We start from the raw sequence: 16,228 nt of genomic DNA on the forward strand, positions 1-16,228 counted from the left end.
CTGGGACGCCAGTAGGTGAAGGGAAAGAGGATCTCGGATGAGAAAGCAGAAGGTGTAAATAGGGGTTGTCCTTTCGCTAGGCTGACGGAAGGCGAGGTCGATGCGTCGATTCTACCGAGCGCGCGCCTGGGCGATGGATGCGCCGTATGAAAAGAGTTCAGGGCGTCTTTATGCGGTGAAGTCGGCTTTCCAGAAGCAGTCTTTCACCATCCGTGGTATTTACCGAGCGCTCCACTGCGCACGCTGTACTGAGCGCCTGGGAGACCACAGTCCGACAGAGTCGGCAGACGCGTTCCCTGCTCACGCCGGGCTTGCTTTGAGCACAGCAGGGGAAGCATCGGCCACTGTCAGTAGGGAACACCGTTTTCCTAGGCTCCCCTTCTACGCAGCTACAGATGTGTGGAAACTACAGATGTCTTTTCAGCAACCACAGAAGAAAACGTGGCAACTTGAAGGTATGGGTTCAAATGCAGTTTTATTCAAGTGTCTAAACAATTTCAGTAGCAATACAAAGTATGACTCCGGCAGTTGGCCCCATCGCCCGTGTCTAAAAAACCAAAAAACAGACCAAGCCCTCCCCCGCCCCCCCCCCCCCCCCCGCCCCAAACAAAGACACACACACCTCCCCCACAACATCCAAACCCTAGTCCTCCATTTGCAACCAGAGAGCAAAAACGCTCGACTCGCATCTCCGCAGAGACCGCGGGGAAAAGGAAATCGTCAGAGCGATGGGGCAAAAATAGACCACACATCAAGGTTCTGCCCCGACGAGCATTAAAAACCCCACGGAACCGTTCAAGTATTGACACATTTAAGCCCGTTACCATCGAGGCGGTTTCAATTACTACTGCCGCTGACTGTGGCTCTTATTGCTCATCACTTTGCCCGGACCTATTACGAGCATTTCAAAGATCTGTAAACCCTCTCTTCTCTATTCCCTCCCCCCGCCCCCCCAACCCCCTCATCTTCTCTGATCTTCCCAGTATACCACCCAGGGGAGAATCAGAAGCGAGAAGCTGATCCGGTCTTGGCGTGGAAAACGCTTCAAAAACGACTTCTCGCCTCTGCGGTAATACACGACAGTATTCTACGTCCTGCGATTAGCATTCATTCGAGATCACTACCACGCTGCCGGGAAACTGCTCTACTGTAGATTTACGGACCGGCTATTCAATTGAACTATCGGACAGCAGATGTAGAGTGGGTTTTCCACCCTAGATGAAGCATTCAACACGTCTTAAAATAAACCTAGTGGGTCTGAGACGCCTTAGTTATTCTCCAGTGAACTTGAGGCACCCTAGAAAGAGAAAAGGGAGAAGATCAAGAGACGTGTTGCGCCGCCCTCGGCCTTCCCGCCCGGAGACCGCTCTTTCCACCTAACGGATACCGTTCGAACCCAGCGGCCCGTTTCTCTTTTCCCCCGCTCGACGAGAGGGCGTCGTCTAGGCTCAAAGGCTGCTCCTTCCGGAGTTCATCGGGATCCGAGGTAGGCTCTCGAGAAATCTCACCAGGGGAGGGGAGGCTTCCCCGCTAAAAAGCTCTTCTTGGGATATTAAGGAAATCCCTAGTCGAGACGGCTTCCTTCGAGGCCCCCGCCGACACTTCCCCTACCTTGGGGGATTCAAAGCAAACCACCCATGTGAAAAGCCTCCCTCGCTCGCCGAAGGCACTGACGGAAGTCAAGAGAGAGACCCCCGCCCCGGGACGTGGCGCTCGCTCAGCGGGCTTCGATCAGGGCCAGCGTCATCCCCGAGCATGAGGGACCTTGGAAGTTTAGGCTCCATTTTATGACGGCCCGCCTCCCTAGACCTTTCCGAAACGTGAACTCGTTTCGCGACTATCACCCGGTCCCGCTGGATGGACTCTAACCTCCGATCCCCACGATCGGAACCTTCCCGGCAGCCTCCGCCTTGCCAAGCCCAGCCGATACGGGCCGCCGCTTAGTCGCTCACAGATTTAACTACAGATGCGAACACTTTGAGGTGCAAGTTTCCTTCAGCTTCGTTCGGAAGCTTTTGTCCGAGCTCTCAGAGTGACGATCGGAGACAGACGGGGACGGGTTGGGAAGAGGACCTTCGTTTGGGTGGGTGGGTGGGTGGGGGGGGGGGGGGGGAGAAAAAAAAAAACAAACGACAAGACAAAAAGCCGACCACTAAAACCTTGGATCCATTCCTCAGTTGAGAATTGGGAACACCGGGCTCCTTAGCCGCCAGGCAAGCCACCCCTCCAGACCTAGAGGGCTATCGACTGGAGACCGGTCCGGAACGGCTGGGGCGGGGTGGGGGTGGGGGGGGGGGGGGGGGTGGAAAACGAGACCCCGGTCAACGGCAAGCTGCGGGAAAGCGTAGTGTGTTGGCTCAAACTCATACTTACAAACGGAGTCCTCTTTCCAAATTTGCTATGGAATGTCATTGTGACTTTGTTTTTATGCCCAGTTCTTTGATCAAAAGCATGGCAAGTGTCAAAGGGTGGACTGTACAAGTGAAGGCTAACAGCAGCTTCGGTGTGGCTTGTGTTCTCCACCCGGTGCAAGCCGATGGAATCTAAACGGTAGAAACCCAAGGGGAGAACCAAAATTAAGTGGCCGGCCGGCTACCCGGAGGAAGACAATCGAAGGAAGCGAAGGAAAGCCAGAGAGTCGCAAAGCCATTTCGACGCGGGCGTAGGTCGCGGAAAATAAACCGCTCCCGGTTCCTACTTCTGGGGCTTTAGGGTGACGTTCCGCTAACTCTTCCTCACAGCCCCGTTGATGAGTAAGGCTGCAGGGAGGCAGCTTTCTAGCTGCTCTTTCTAGCCCTCCTCGGGGGCTTCTCTTCCTCTCCAGAAGGCCCCCAGCCGGGAAAGACAGCCAGGCGGGGTTTCCTATTCGGATTCTCGATGCCGCCGTTCTTAGACGACTCCCTGACCTGCTGCAGTGGCCCCGTTGGGACCTATGCCTGGAAGCCAGCGTGTTGGAACCGAGGAGAGGCTCCAGTGGTCCAAGCCACCGGAGTTTAGCGGGAAACTGACCTAACCGGGCAGCCCGTCGGATTCGTCTGGAGCGGCCGTCGCTTTACCGAACAAACCGGGAAGGGCTCTTCCACGGTACGTGCTCCTGACTTGAGGTGTGCGATCGGTCACGTTTACTGAGCGCTTACTACGGGCAGGGCGGTCTACCACACGCTCGGGAGAGTATTGAAGCGACGAGCCCCATAGGGGGACAGGGACCGCGTCCAACCCGATTTGCTGCTATCTACCCCCACGCCTCGTGGAGGGCCTGGCACCCAGCGAGCACTCAACAGATACCATTAAGCGAACGGCACGGGAGCGTGACAGACCCGGTCCCTGCCCACAGCGAGCGTACGGTCTAGACTTGAGCAGATATTCAGCGTTAAGGGAGGGGTGCGGAAATCCAGAACCGTTTCCTCCCAGAGCGGTTGGGTTCCGGTGACAGAATCTCCAGGTTCAAAATCTGACCGCGTTAGGTCTCAGCTGTCCCCTGACCGGGACACGATGCCGACGCCCGCTTTCCTTCTGCTTGACCAGAACCGGCCTCTTCTGAGGCGTAAGTCACAAGAAGGTACGCCCAGGCCCATTTTTTAGTACAGCCCCACAGAGGAAGAAGAGAGTTAGAACAGGTGCCCTGGAAATACGCCTTCTTAAGCCCCTTTTCTAAACGTACACGCAAATGTGCAGATAGGCCAACCTCCGGGAAAGGCTGGGCCCCGTGAAGGAAACTCTGCCGCTTGTAAAAGGCTGCTTCCGTTCACCGGCACGGTCTAGCGGACGGAGCACGGGTCTGGGGGGCAGAGGAACTGGGTTCTAATCCTGGCTCCACCACTCGTCTGCTGGGTGACCTTGGGACGGGTCGCTTCACTTCTCTGCGCCTCAGTCGCCTCATTTGTAAAATGGGGATTTAAGCCCGTGAGCCCTACGTGGGATAGGGACCGTGTTCAGCCTGATTAGCTTGTACCTACGCCAGCGCTCAGTACAGTGGCTGACACACAATAAGCACTAACGGATGCCACCGGGCCAAACCAAAAAAAACAAAAACCGACAACCGAAAAGAGATACGGCGAGATCTAACCCGACCGAAATCAGACCGGATCAGGACCGGGAGATGGGTCTTATGAAAATCAGGCCGACAGCTAGGCCGCCTAACCCATCTGGTAATTTCATCTACAAAATACCTCGACACAGAAGGTCTCTGGCTCTATCTAACCCAGGCTAGGGTCCGATTTTGTCATTTCCCTGTGGGGTCATACCTCAGAGCGCTTTAGCTGCTCTGAGTCTTAGCAGAAAAACAGCTTCTCCCTTGAACCTCGTTCACCTCACGGCCAGGAACAAGTCTCCGGCTACCCGTCCGCAGTCCCCCGCCAGACGGGAACTTTTTAAGCACACACAGTTCTGGGAGAGGGGCTTGGAGTATTTGGTTTAGAAGACAGGGTGTGCATTCGAGATACAGTTATCTCGCCAGGAGGCCAAGATCAGTGCGGCAACGGGCACAGGGGAGGACGGGAACGCTACGACACTCACCATTGATGTAGGCACACTGATTTTCCCGTAAGACTCTCTCAGACCTCTTCATCATCTCATTGGATTTTTTGTCGGGCCACTCAAACAGGGTCTCCTTGAGGCTTCCCTGCAGCATCTTCAGAAAGCAGTGGGAATTGGTGTGATCATGGATACTGCTGTATACGTAGGGAACAACAACGGATCTCAGCGGTCTGAGCACACGCAAGTGTTAGAACAATATCCGAGCTGCCTCGACGTCGCAGGTGAGGGCCGGGGGCCTTGGGCGGGGGAGGTGAGGGGAGGACTACGCTGCAAGTCACGTTTCTGCTAGCGGTCGACCGATGAGCACTGATTCGCCCCAACTGCCCCATCAGACCGGCTTAACTGTCCATCTCGAGCGCATCTCCAAATATTCGCCACCGTGCAGACGGACGCAGGCAATTCCCAGCGCTGTAGGAAAAGGGTCATCACGTCTGCGGAGACCTTTTCCGAAGCCACATCTGCGAGAGCCCGGGCAGAAGGTCCGGGGTTGAGGAGGCCCCCTCCGACCCCAGATGGGCTCCTCTGGACCCCGGGGGCGACTAGAACTACCGCCCTTAGGGTACCTCTCCTGGGGTGATCCCGGGGTTGGGCCACATATGGCCAGATTTGATCACTCCATCCCATTTCACCTGGCCGGCCACGCCATTCCTAGGGTCCTCCGCCCCCACTCTTCAACCCGGCCGCAGCCCAGATCACGTTGAACCTCCCCCTCCTCTGGCCGCAGACAGGTGCCGTACATTAGCCAGCCGGGAGAAACGGTTACGGCACCTTCCCAAACCGGGAAGGGGCCTTGGGCTTTGGAATATAAATATCTGATTTTCGAGGCATCCGTCTCTTCCCCGACTCTTGCCCCTCTAATCGCATCAAGGGCACCACCGGGCAAGTTACGACTGTTCAGCTGGCAGAAGGAAGTCGTCTCGGCTCCTCTTTTAAGAGATTTCCGGTTCCTCCCCGACCGAATAGAAGGATGGGGGACGGGAGGGCAGGGCTAAGGAGCACGTGAAACTTCCTTTTTCAAGAGAAAGGAAGAGAGTTCCTGATGGGCGGGGACTGCGTCTGCCAACTGTCTACTGCGCCCTCCCAAGCGCTCAGCACGGTGCTTTACGCGTGCTCAAAAAAATGCCACGGGTCGCTCGAGTCCATCAAACCAAGCCCGCCCCCCGCCCCCACCGACCCACTCTGAGGTTTCTCCGGTATGCGGTAACTCAGGTTGCTAAGCACCCCCGGCAGCGGTCGCCACGCGGACCCCCGGCCTCCTTGTCCCGGCAGTGTCACTGAGTCACGCTCCTCAAGAACGTAAAACGCAGTTAATCGGGGCTCACGGCTACAATAAAGGACATTAAAACTTGCGGACGGGTTACCTGCCGTGCCCTTCACCCCAGCACAGAATCATCAGGTTAAATTTTCCATTTCCTTGATCCACAAGGTTTCGAGTATATCTAAAAGAATACAGAGTAGACGTTTGAAACAGACCTAGGCAATTAAACAGAACTGAGATTAGTCTCGAGAAGGGCGTCTCCCAAACAAAGGACGCCGTACGGGGGCGATGCGATCGGTAAGGAGTTCTTACCACGCCGTCGAAGGTTTTTCCAAAGGGGGGGATGAATTTTAGGGGATTTTTAAAGGCCGTTTTTTCTGTAGATACCATTTCCATCGGCAGAGATGCGGGATCTAGTCAAAATTGCTTTAGAGTGAAATCACTTCAACGGCTGGCTTATAATTAGAAACTGAATACTATAATAAAAAAAATACTTCAGGGGATTCTTTTCAGATGTTCTTCGATTCTCTTTCCACAAAGTGGCATGTTAGGCTCCTCCCTCCGGCCGATCCTTTGCTGGAATTCTGGGTTCTGGTTTGTTTTCGGGTTTTTTTGTTTTTTGTTTTTTGGGTTTTTTTTTTTTTTTTTTTAAAGGCATGAACTCCACCAGTTGTTTCTTCTGGAAAATTCCAACCATCTGTTTGTGATGGCTTTCAATCGGTAAAGAGCAGAATAACGTTATTTCTACACAATAGCCACTCTCAAAAGCCAGAGTGTTCAAGCCAAGAGTGTCGGGATTATGTAGTCAACAGTAGGAATGAAGAAACATTTCACAGAACAGTTTCCATCGGTCTCACTGGGACTCGGACAATGGGATTCCAGATAACGCCATTGGACGCGCCTATCGGAGGACTCGGCGGATGCCCGGGAAAGCGGTGCACAGAGAGGGGCGAGGAGAAACGGAAGAGCGGTCCGCGCGGTTCGACGGTCTGACTTACTTCCCGAGCGCAAGCCCGGCTTTCTTTTGACCCCCGAGAACGAACCAGCCGTCGAAGCCCGGTAAGAAGTTCGACCACCGTCACCGAGTCGTCTGCTGTGGGGGGCGGGGCGGGGCGTTCTAGACCTGGGGCTTTCACCTCCTCTTTCTGGATTCATTCGGTTGTCGGGCTCTAGGTTTAGCTGCATCGGTGAGGGCTATCTTAAGACTCTAACCTCCGCCACTTGTCTGCTGTGAGATCTGGGGCGAGTCGCTTCCCTTCTCCGTGCCTCAGTTATGTCATCTGTGAAATGGGGATTAAGACCACGAGCCCGGTGTGGGACAGGGACTGGGTCCGACCCGATCAGCTCGTATCCGCCCCGGTGCCTGGCACGTGATAAGCACTTAAGTGCCAGAAGAGGTGGAGCGCGTGCCCGAGGGGACAGGGCTTTCTTCCTCTGCAACCCCTCCAGCACCTAGGCTCCGCTCTGGCCACGGGCGAAGCTCAGTCGACACGGTACGGGGCTACTGTGAGGCCGGATCTGCGCACCAGCGGGCTCGAGAAGAGACTCCTGACCTCACAGGCCGATACCAACGGAGAGAAGCCACTCGATTCACACAGCGCCACCGGAGCGCTCAGCTAGAACGTTCAGTCGCTAGACGGGGCCGAGGTCCTCGGGGACGTCTCCCCAGGGCCGGGGATAAAGAACGGCCAGCTCCCTTAACGGCGGTTCCCCTGTCGAATGACCTTCTCATCTCATCGGAAGAGCCGTCGTCTAGGGCGACGTTGGAGAATCGAGGCACGGGCTCGGGAAAGAACCGCGGGCTTCGACAGGGCTAACGGAAGAGTCCAGAGGCAGGCGGAGAAAGCTGTCCTTTCCACAGATGAATTAAACTCCCTCGTGAATACCTTACCCCCCCGCCCCCCCCCCCCCCCGCGCCCCCGGCCGTTTACATCCACCGCGGTGATGCCGGGTTCGTCCAAGCGGAGTCACGTCACGGTGAGGGGGAAGCAGGGGAATCTCTCGCGGCTTCTCACACCAGAGATGACTCGCCTCTCCAGACCACCCAAGACGACCCCGTGCCGACCCCACCCTCGGCAACCGGCGAGAAAAACCTCCCACCTCCGGGAGAGGACCGCACTGCCTCACGTGTCACTCGGTCGCACGCTTCACCGGGCCATCGGGACCCCCATCGGCCCCTGTTCTGGCCCGGGAAGGGCTCGGACACCGGCAGCGAGAGGCCGTCCCAACCGTTCGATCGTTGGCAAGGCCACGGCCGCGACTTTTCCGATCGCTGGACTGGGTCGTGAGGAGCCCGAGGTCCCGCTTCAGTAAACGCACCCGCAGACACGCACGCGCGCGCGCACACACACACACACACACACACGGCACGCCCTAATGCTTCTGCTGTATTCATTTTCACCCTCGCCTTATTTTGTTGTTTTCGTCTTTCTTCCTGCGTCTGTCACCAACCTCCTGTCCCGCCTTACCCTGGGGGATCGGGCACCGTGTCCTTTTCTCCTCCAGAACTCAGGAGGGTCGTTTGCGCCCGGAAGGAATGTAACGATGTTACTGCCATTACCTTAAATCGCCCGCCTGTCGTCTCCCAGCTGGACTACCGTACCGGCCTCTTCACCGCTCTCTGCCTCCAGCCTCCCTAGGTCCGGACTTCACTCTGCTGCCTGGATCATTTTTCCAAAACGCTGTTCGGAACACACATCTCCACTTCTTAAAAGCCTTCGACGGCTCCCCGCCCCTCCGGTCGTCGAGCGGAGAGTCCGGACCGTTGGCTTTCTGGGATGTCACTTGGCTCTCTCCCTCTTACTCACTCTCTCTCTTCCTCCTACACCCCAGTTCACCCTCCCTTCCTCCCCAGCTCAGTGCGCCTCTCCAACCTTCAAGCGCCTTAGCCCGTGCCTCTCCTCCTGTCTGGAACTCCGGGTCCCTCAAATCCGCCGCCACAGCTCGGCTCTGCCGACCTTCAAAGCCCTTCTGAGATCGCCCTCTCCCTCCAGGAAGCTTAATTCATTTTTCTTCTCCTCCCCACTACCACCAGCTGTAGCGTTTTTATCCGTGTCATTTGACATACTCTACCAGTTACGGACTCATTTACCTACCCATCCTTCCATTCCTTTCTCGCCTAGATCTGTAATTTCTTTCGTAGTCTCCCTCCCACGACAGACCGTAACTCCTTGAAGACCGGGATGGCGTCTTGTATCCCTACTGTGCTTTCCCAAGGGCTCAGGCCAGTGCCTCGCAGCCAGCGGGTGCTCAAAAATAAATACATGAATAAAAACACAGCGGACCGATCTGCCCGTCTTCCTCATCGTTCAATCGAATCCCAAGAGAGCTGGAGTGAGGTTTTGGGTTCCCTCTCGGCGGTCGGTCCCACTCTCCGCTCCCAATACGCACCGAGTAAACACTGTCGTCCGCCCGGCTGGATCTTTAAAAGTTCCGCGAGGCACATACCTTAACCTCGTTCCCGGCGCGAGTTGGCCCCCGGCACCGACGGATGCGTTCTTATCATCCGAGGTCTCACCGTGGGCCGCGGGGAGGACGGTTCCCTGTCACCTGGATTAGAACCCAGATCCGCCCGACTCCTAGGCTCTACTGTCTGCCGGAAAGCAGCACGACCTAGTGGACGGGACGCGGGTGGACGGGGCGTGGGCCGGGGAATCGGGAGGATCCGGGTTCCAATCCCGGCTCCGCCACCTGGCCGTTGCGTGACCTCGGGCAAGTCGCCTCGCTTCCCCGTACCTCAGTCCCCTCGTCCGGGAAAACGGGAATTAAGACCCTGAGCCCCACGCGGTACGTGGACTGTATCCAATCTGCTTGGCTCGCGTGGACCCCGGGGCTCAGCACAGTGCCCGGCACAGGGTAAGCGGCTCAACGAATACCATCGGGGACAAAAAAAGAAACCCCAAAAAACCCCCGGGCGGAGGGCTCTTTCTTCAGTTCGAGTCCCGCCGACCCCTCTCCCCGCTCGTCGTGATCAGGGAACGTGTCCGCCAGCCCCGTGCTCTCCCGGAAGCTCGGTAGAGTGCTCCGCGCCCAGTAGCCGCTCGATAAACGCCATCGGTTTCGGCGACGGAGGGCGAAGCGGTCACCCGGCCGGGCCCCGATGACGTTTCAGTGGGAGGGGAGTGGAGGTTCCAGGCGATCCCTCCCCCCGCCCCCCTTCAGGCCCATCTCCTCCAGGAGGCCTTCCCCCAATCAAGCCCCGCTTTCCCTCATCTCCCGCTCCCTCCCGCGTCGCCCCGACTCGCTCCCTCCGCTCTATCCCCCTCCCTCCCGACCCCACGTCGCGTACGTGTAGATCCGGCGCCGAGCCGTCCGGTCCGAGCGCTCGGTCCGGCGCCCCGCACGGGGCGAGCGCTCCATCGACACGCCCGGACGGATCCGTCGTCCCGGTCACCCGGGCCGACGTCCGTCCGGACTGACGCACCGCGAGCTCGCCGTGGCGGGGAAGGTGACCCCTTACCGCCCGTCCGTATCCATCGAGCGCTCACCGCGCGCAGGGCGCCGGACCGCGCGCTCGGGGGGCACGACCCGGCCGCAGAGAGGGGGCATCCCCGCCCGACGGCGGGCTCGCGGTCTCGACGGGGGAGACGGACGGCAGAGCGGAACGGAGCCGGAGGGGGCGGTCCGGCGCGGACATCATCGAGGTAGACAGAATCGTGGAGAGATGCCCGTCGTTGACAAGGTGAACAGGGGGACGAATAATACGGGCGAATACGCGCGGGGCCGTGGGGAGGGGGGAAGAGCAGAGGGCGGGAGAGGAGGGGGGGCTCGGTCCGGGAAGGCCTCCCGGAGGAGGTGAGCTCTCGGCAGGGCTGCGCTCAGAGCGGCGAGACTCGGCCGGACTCGTCTTTCAACGGGACGGGCTCCGGAGTCAGACGTCGCGGCCTCGACTCCCGGCTCCGCCACCCGTCAGCCGCGTGACCGTGGGCGAGTCGCTTCGCTTCCCAGAGCTACAGGCCGGTGCCCCGGGCGCTCAACGGGTACTGCGTGACTCCGGGCGGGTCGCTTCACTTCTCCGAGCCTCCCCCGTCAGAGGGGGGACGAAGACGGTGGTTCGACCTCGGCGCCCCGCCTCCGGGCGCCTAATGGTAAGGTGGGTACTTGCGGAGCGCCGCTCTAAGCGGCGGGGCGGGATACGCGCGAGGCTCCCGGGCTTCATCCCCGTTTTCCGGAGGAGGGAGCTGAGGCCCAGAGAAGGGAAGCGACTCGCCCACGGTCACCCGGCTGCTTCTCTGGTGGGCGCTTCAGGGATCCCAACGCTATCAAGCGAGGGGCGGGCGACCGCTCTCTCCGTCCCTCTCGTCCATCCCGAGCGCCCCGTCCGCCGCCGGCCAACCACGAGCGGACGAGCGAGCGGGGTGGGGGGGGAAGGGGGGGGGGGAGAGGGGGGGGACGGGGCTCACCTGTACTGGTCGAACTTGGCGTAGGGCGCCCACTCGGCCGGCCGGCTCTCGTAAGCCTCGACGATCGCCTGCACCTCCTCCACGTTGACCTTGTCTTCGGAGAACAGCTCGTGGAGGAGCCGGATCAGCTCGTCCAGGCTGCGGGGCTTCAGCAGCTCCGTCTCTTCCATCGCGGGAAGGAGAAAAAGGAGGAGCCGCCCCCGTCTCCTCGGCTCCGGGGGGTCGCCGCCGGCCAGCGAATGCCCCGCCGCCGCCGCCCGGGCCGCTATTTAAAGGCCGGCGGGGACGTACCAACTGGCCGGCGGGGGGAGGGGGGGACCGAGCCGGGGCGGCGGCCCGGGGCGGTCCCGGCGGGGAGAACCCCCCCCCCACCACTCCGGCCGATGGTTCCCTCCCCTCCGGATCCTTCTCCTCTCCCCCGGGGGAGCGGCGGCGGGGACGACGGTGATAACGTTGGGATCCGCGCTAAGCGCCGACTGTGTGCGGAGCGCTGGGGGAGACACGAGGGAATCAAGTTGTCCCACGTGGGGCTCGCGGTCTCCCTCCCCATCTTCCACATGAGGTCGCCGAGGCCCGGAGAGGCGAACCGACGAGCGGTGGAGCCGGGATTCGAACCCACGACCTCGGACTCCCAAGCCCGGGCTCTCTGCGCTGAGCCACGCTGCTGCTCCGCGGTGGCGAGGGAAAACGGGGACCCCCGTCCCCCCCCCCCCGTCCCCTCCGACCTCTCTCCCCTCCCCTACTAAGAAGCAGCCCCGGGTGGGCGGGGATCGCCTCTCTTCCGTTGCCGAATCGGACGATCAGAGGGAACGCGTGATGTTGGGATCTGTTAAGCGCTTACTATGTGCAGAGCGCTGGGGGAGACGCGAGGGGCCCCCGCTCTTCAGCCCCATCTTCCGGACGAGGGAACTGAGGCACAGAGAGGTGAAGCGACGCGCCCGCGGTCACCCGGCTGCCGGCCGCTGCTTCTCTGTGCTACCCGACTACGCGCGGAGCACTGTTCTAAGCGCTGGGGGAGATACAGGGTCATCAGGTTGTCCGTTCACCCGTTCGCTCAGTACTGTATTCACTGAGCGCTTACTACGTGCAGAGCACCGGACAAGAAGCGCTCGGAACGGACAGATCGGTAACAGACAGAGACGGTCCCTGCCCTTCGACGGGCCTACGGTCCGATCGGGGGAGCCGGACGGACGGGAACGGTGGCGGTAAACAGGATCCGGGGGGGGGGGTGAACGTCTCATTAAAACGATAGCAAATAAATAGAATCAAGGGGATGTGCATCTCGTTAACAAGATGAATAGGGTGATGGAGATATATACAGGTGAGCGGACGAGGACGGTGCTGAGGGGTACAGTGCCGAGACTGTCCCACGTGAGGCTCCTAGGCTTCATCCCCATTTTCCAGATGAGGGAACTGAGGCCCAGAGAAGTGAAGTGACCCGCCCACAGTCACGCAGCTGACGAGTGGCAGGGCCGGGATTGATAACGATAATAACGGTCTCCGGGAGGCGCCTCCTGCGCGGCGACCACCGTGCTGAGCGCTGGGGGGGGGTCGACGGTGTCTCCCTCCGTCGCCGGACGGCACGGCCCGAGCGCTCAGCGAGGTGTGTGGCGCGTAGTCGGCGCGCGCCGACTACGATCGAACCAGGGACCCGAGGTGATGATGGTGATAATCGCGTCGGTATCTGTGAGGCGCTTGCTATGTGCAGAGCACCGTTCTAAGCGCCGGCGGAGATACAGGGTCATCGGGTCGTCCCACGCGAGGCTCCCGGGCTTCATCCCCATTTGACGGACGAGGGAACTGAGGCCCAGAGAAGTGAGTCACACAGCTGACGAGTGGCGGGGCCGGCATTCGAACCCGTGACCTCGGACTCCAAAGCCCGAGCTCTTTCCGCCGAGCCACGCTGCTTCCCGATCGGGTGATCGGGTTGGACGCGGTCCCCGGCCCCGCCGGGGCTCCCGGTCTCAACCCCGCCTTTTGCGGACGAGGGGACCGAGGCCCGGGGACGCCAAGTGACCCGCCCGAGGTCACGCAGCAGACGGGCGGGGGGGACCCTCGACCTCCCGACTCCCGGGCCCTCGTCCTATCCCCTACGCCACGCCGGAGAGTGTGCCTCCCCAAAGCCGGGCAGGGATCCGGCCCCAGACGACTCCAGATTAATGCGGTTTAAGACCGCGCGCGCGCGCGCCACTCACGCGGCCTTCGGACGCGAGTCTCCGAAACCTTACGGCCCCTAAATAGAGCCATCTGGGGCTTGAGGAGACTGAGGCAGAGAGCCCGGGGACTTGCCCTTCTCGGGACGGCGGGGCATAACCGCTCCACCGGCTTCCCCCTCCTCTCGGCTTCGTTTATTTTGCGTTTCCCACCCAGTCGACCGAGGCCCGGGGCGTTGGACGTTGCGACATCAAGGTCGCGCCGTGCCCATTAGAGGCAAACGCCGTGAGGGTTCTACCTGGCGCAAGGTTCGAACCCCTTCGCTGCAGAGGAGGGGCTCGACCCGGCGCTCGTCGAGAAGGGCCAACGGGAACGCGACGGACAAGCCTGTGGCTCCAACACGCGCGACCGGTCGGACGTCGTCAGGGACGGCGGGGGAAGCGGGGACTTTCCCAGATGTGTCCAGATCGGGGCGAGGGCCGGGAGAGAGGGAGGAAGCGGAGGGAGGGAGGAATAGCGGGGCTCTGGGACCTTCGGAAAAAGCCGCCACCTCACCCTCCCCGACCTATCCAGACCTTGAGAAGCCAAGGTTTCCCCCAGACCTCTCCTACGGCTACGGGTGACGTTCCGTGCGTCACTGATGCGAGGGAGGGGAAGGGATGATCTGTCGTCAGACCGGTTCGCCTCTACGGAGTCGACCGCCGCCCCGCCGAACCCCGTGTGAGTTTCTGACAACTTGACCCCACAGACTTGAACTTACCCCCCGTGAAATTGGAAGAACGGAGCTAAACCCCAACCTCGCCTCATCTAGAAGGAGACGAATCCATCTAAAATTCATTCTAAAACCTAAAAATCCGTCTCCTCCAGATTAGGGAAAGGACCGGAGAGAAGACGAGCCTCAGAAGCCCATGAATTCGTCGAGTACTGATCCCTGCTAAGAGAGGGTGCTCCGCGTTGGTTGCATGAAGTGGCTTCTCCATTCTGGAGACCGAGCTTCCGTCCCCGCCTCTTCTAAAGTAATAGCCGGAGCGTTCTTAATGACGTGATCGTGAGGAGAAAGGGACGGCTCAAGCCTCGCTGTCGGAGGAAGAGTCGGATATGCCTCTGACTGCCAATTCGACCAGCCGTTGCTTCTCTTAAACACCGTTTCTGAAGACTCTCTAGTCTTAGTCTACCATCAGGGCAAGTCTAGTCGATGACGTGTGACGGGTAGGTAGTTCAGTATGTACTCCGTGAAGCAATAAGATACGGTCCAAGAACAGTTCTTGGACTCTGCTGGTAGGCAGAGTAAAGTCTGTTCAGTTCTGTTCTTTTGGAGGAGAGACTTTATTTTGGGCTACAGTGAAGACAGTTCTGGAACCCGAGGCACTTGGCATTCGCTTTTAAAGCGCCTCCTTGTTTTCAAGAAAAGCGCATTTGTTAAGCTTTACTCATCTCGGCTCTGAGAACGACAGAAGCTGAAGCAGCAGAGGCAATAAAAAGCTTCCCATATTGCTGTGCAGAAGGTAACTAAAGAAATCAGGGCAGGATCTATTTCCAGGCAAAGGGGATTGAGACTAAACCTGGAGTTTTTATCGCAGCTCTATTGCCTGACCAACTCTGGATGTTGCCGAGGACGTTTTAGGACAGTTCAGTGTCTTCCTGAGGGCAAGGAACACACACACACACACACACACACACACACACACACACACACTATAAACTAAGGAATTCTTCCTCAAGTCTGAAGGTCGACGGCCGAGTTCCATCCGCTACACCACGTAGCACCCGCACCCCCCTTTTCTTTTTTCTCCTTTTTCAAAAATTGGCGATTTGTTTGGTTTTGTTGCCTGTCTCCCCCTTCTAGACCGTGAGCCCCTTGTCGGGTAGCGGGTGTCTCTCTCTGTTGCCGAATGGTGCCTTCCAAGCGCTCAGTACAGCGCCCTGCACACCGTGAGCGCTCGACAAATGCGATCGGATGAATGGATGGATGAAAGTGCATTTGATCAGGATACCTGAAATCGATCCAGCTACGTGAGTAGCCGCAGTAAAAGTACATTCATTCTTGACCCCGGGCCGGAGGTTGGAAGGGCCCCCCCCTTGGGGGAGACAGCCCGTTGGACCTGGGCAGAACACCAGACTTTCCAAGGGCTTTGCGAATGCCACAGACTCGACGCAAGAAAGGGCGCCCGATGGCGCGACGGTAAATTTCAGGCAAAGTTTATGATTTCAGTGAACCCATTAAGCAGTTAGGTTATCTTTTCCTTGAACGATTCTTTCCTTCCGTGAGAACACAAAGATACCGGGGATGGGGTGGAGAGAGAGGTTGAGGTAGGCAAGCCAGTTAACGAGTGTTCACTAAGCACCCAGGTTCCTAGTCCCGTATTGCCTGGAAGCTTGGTAATATGCTCACATACACTGGGCCCCCGGAAAGTGACGGCTTCTAGGATGCATCCTACCTCTGGGTTCCCACGTTCCGGGTCTAGACCCCAGATGCCATCACGGAGCTCGGGAAATAGAACGAAGGCCATCTTGAATTTTGATCTTCGCCAAAAGATTTCCTGGGTTGGTAGAGTCAAGAGGATTCTGTGTTATCCTAGGGCCTGCCTCCCACTCTCCCACCTGAAACCGGGAGCCCTCTGAGGGTCACCCCAGCGATACGGGAGACAAAAGACGCCGCTCTCAAGTCGGGGAGGGAACACCGCGGTAGGGGAGAGCAGTTCCTTGCAGGTGGATAGAGACGTCAGAAGCTCCTCCCTCTACTCATCTCCCCCTTCATGGTCCGACCCTTCCTCGTCACCCCGGGGGGCTCTCGATCTGCCTCCTCTTCTTCTATCTCCTCCAGTCTCTAGAACACCTTCATTTGAGTATCTGCTGCCGATTCAAGCGACCCGTCCCA

The 16,228-nt window shown here is 58.9% G+C and overlaps 1 protein-coding gene across 2 annotated transcripts; it reads right to left on the reverse strand.

The window, feature by feature from the left end:
* Positions 1-456: 456 nt before the first annotated feature.
* On the reverse strand, positions 457-11,444 carry CDO1 (cysteine dioxygenase type 1). Of its 2 annotated transcripts, XM_029055230.2 has the most exons (5): positions 11,197-11,443; positions 5,898-5,975; positions 4,516-4,670; positions 2,374-2,543; positions 457-1,297 (listed from the first exon to the last, which is right to left on the reverse strand). In XM_029055230.2, exons 1-5 carry the CDS (start codon positions 11,364-11,366, stop codon positions 1,268-1,270), a joined length of 603 nt encoding a protein of 200 aa, XP_028911063.1. In that variant the 5' UTR covers positions 11,367-11,443; the 3' UTR covers positions 457-1,267. The 2 variants fall into 2 exon arrangements, with proteins under 2 accessions (XP_028911063.1, XP_028911064.1); XM_029055231.2 differs by lacking the exon at positions 5,898-5,975 and having other exon boundaries at positions 11,197-11,444.
* Positions 11,445-16,228: the final 4,784 nt, after the last annotated feature.

This window comes from Ornithorhynchus anatinus, chromosome X5 (assembly GCF_004115215.2).
Source record: "Ornithorhynchus anatinus isolate Pmale09 chromosome X5, mOrnAna1.pri.v4, whole genome shotgun sequence".
In the NCBI taxonomy this organism is placed as follows: domain Eukaryota; kingdom Metazoa; phylum Chordata; class Mammalia; order Monotremata; family Ornithorhynchidae; genus Ornithorhynchus; species Ornithorhynchus anatinus.

Excerpts from the sequence above, each read along its gene's own strand:
- CDO1 (XM_029055230.2), bottom strand. The coding sequence starts at position 11,366 with ATGGAAGAGACGGAGCTGCTGAAGCCCCGCAGCCTGGACGAGCTGATC. Across the intron at positions 2,544-4,515 it reads TCAGTGTGCCTACATCAATG|ATTCCATCGGCTTGCACCGG; the intron begins GTGAGTGTCGTA and ends TCTACCGTTTAG. Across the intron at positions 1,298-2,373 it reads TTGGAAAGAGGACTCCGTTT|GGTGCCTCAAGTTCACTGGA; the intron begins GTAAGTATGAGT and ends TTCTCTTTCTAG.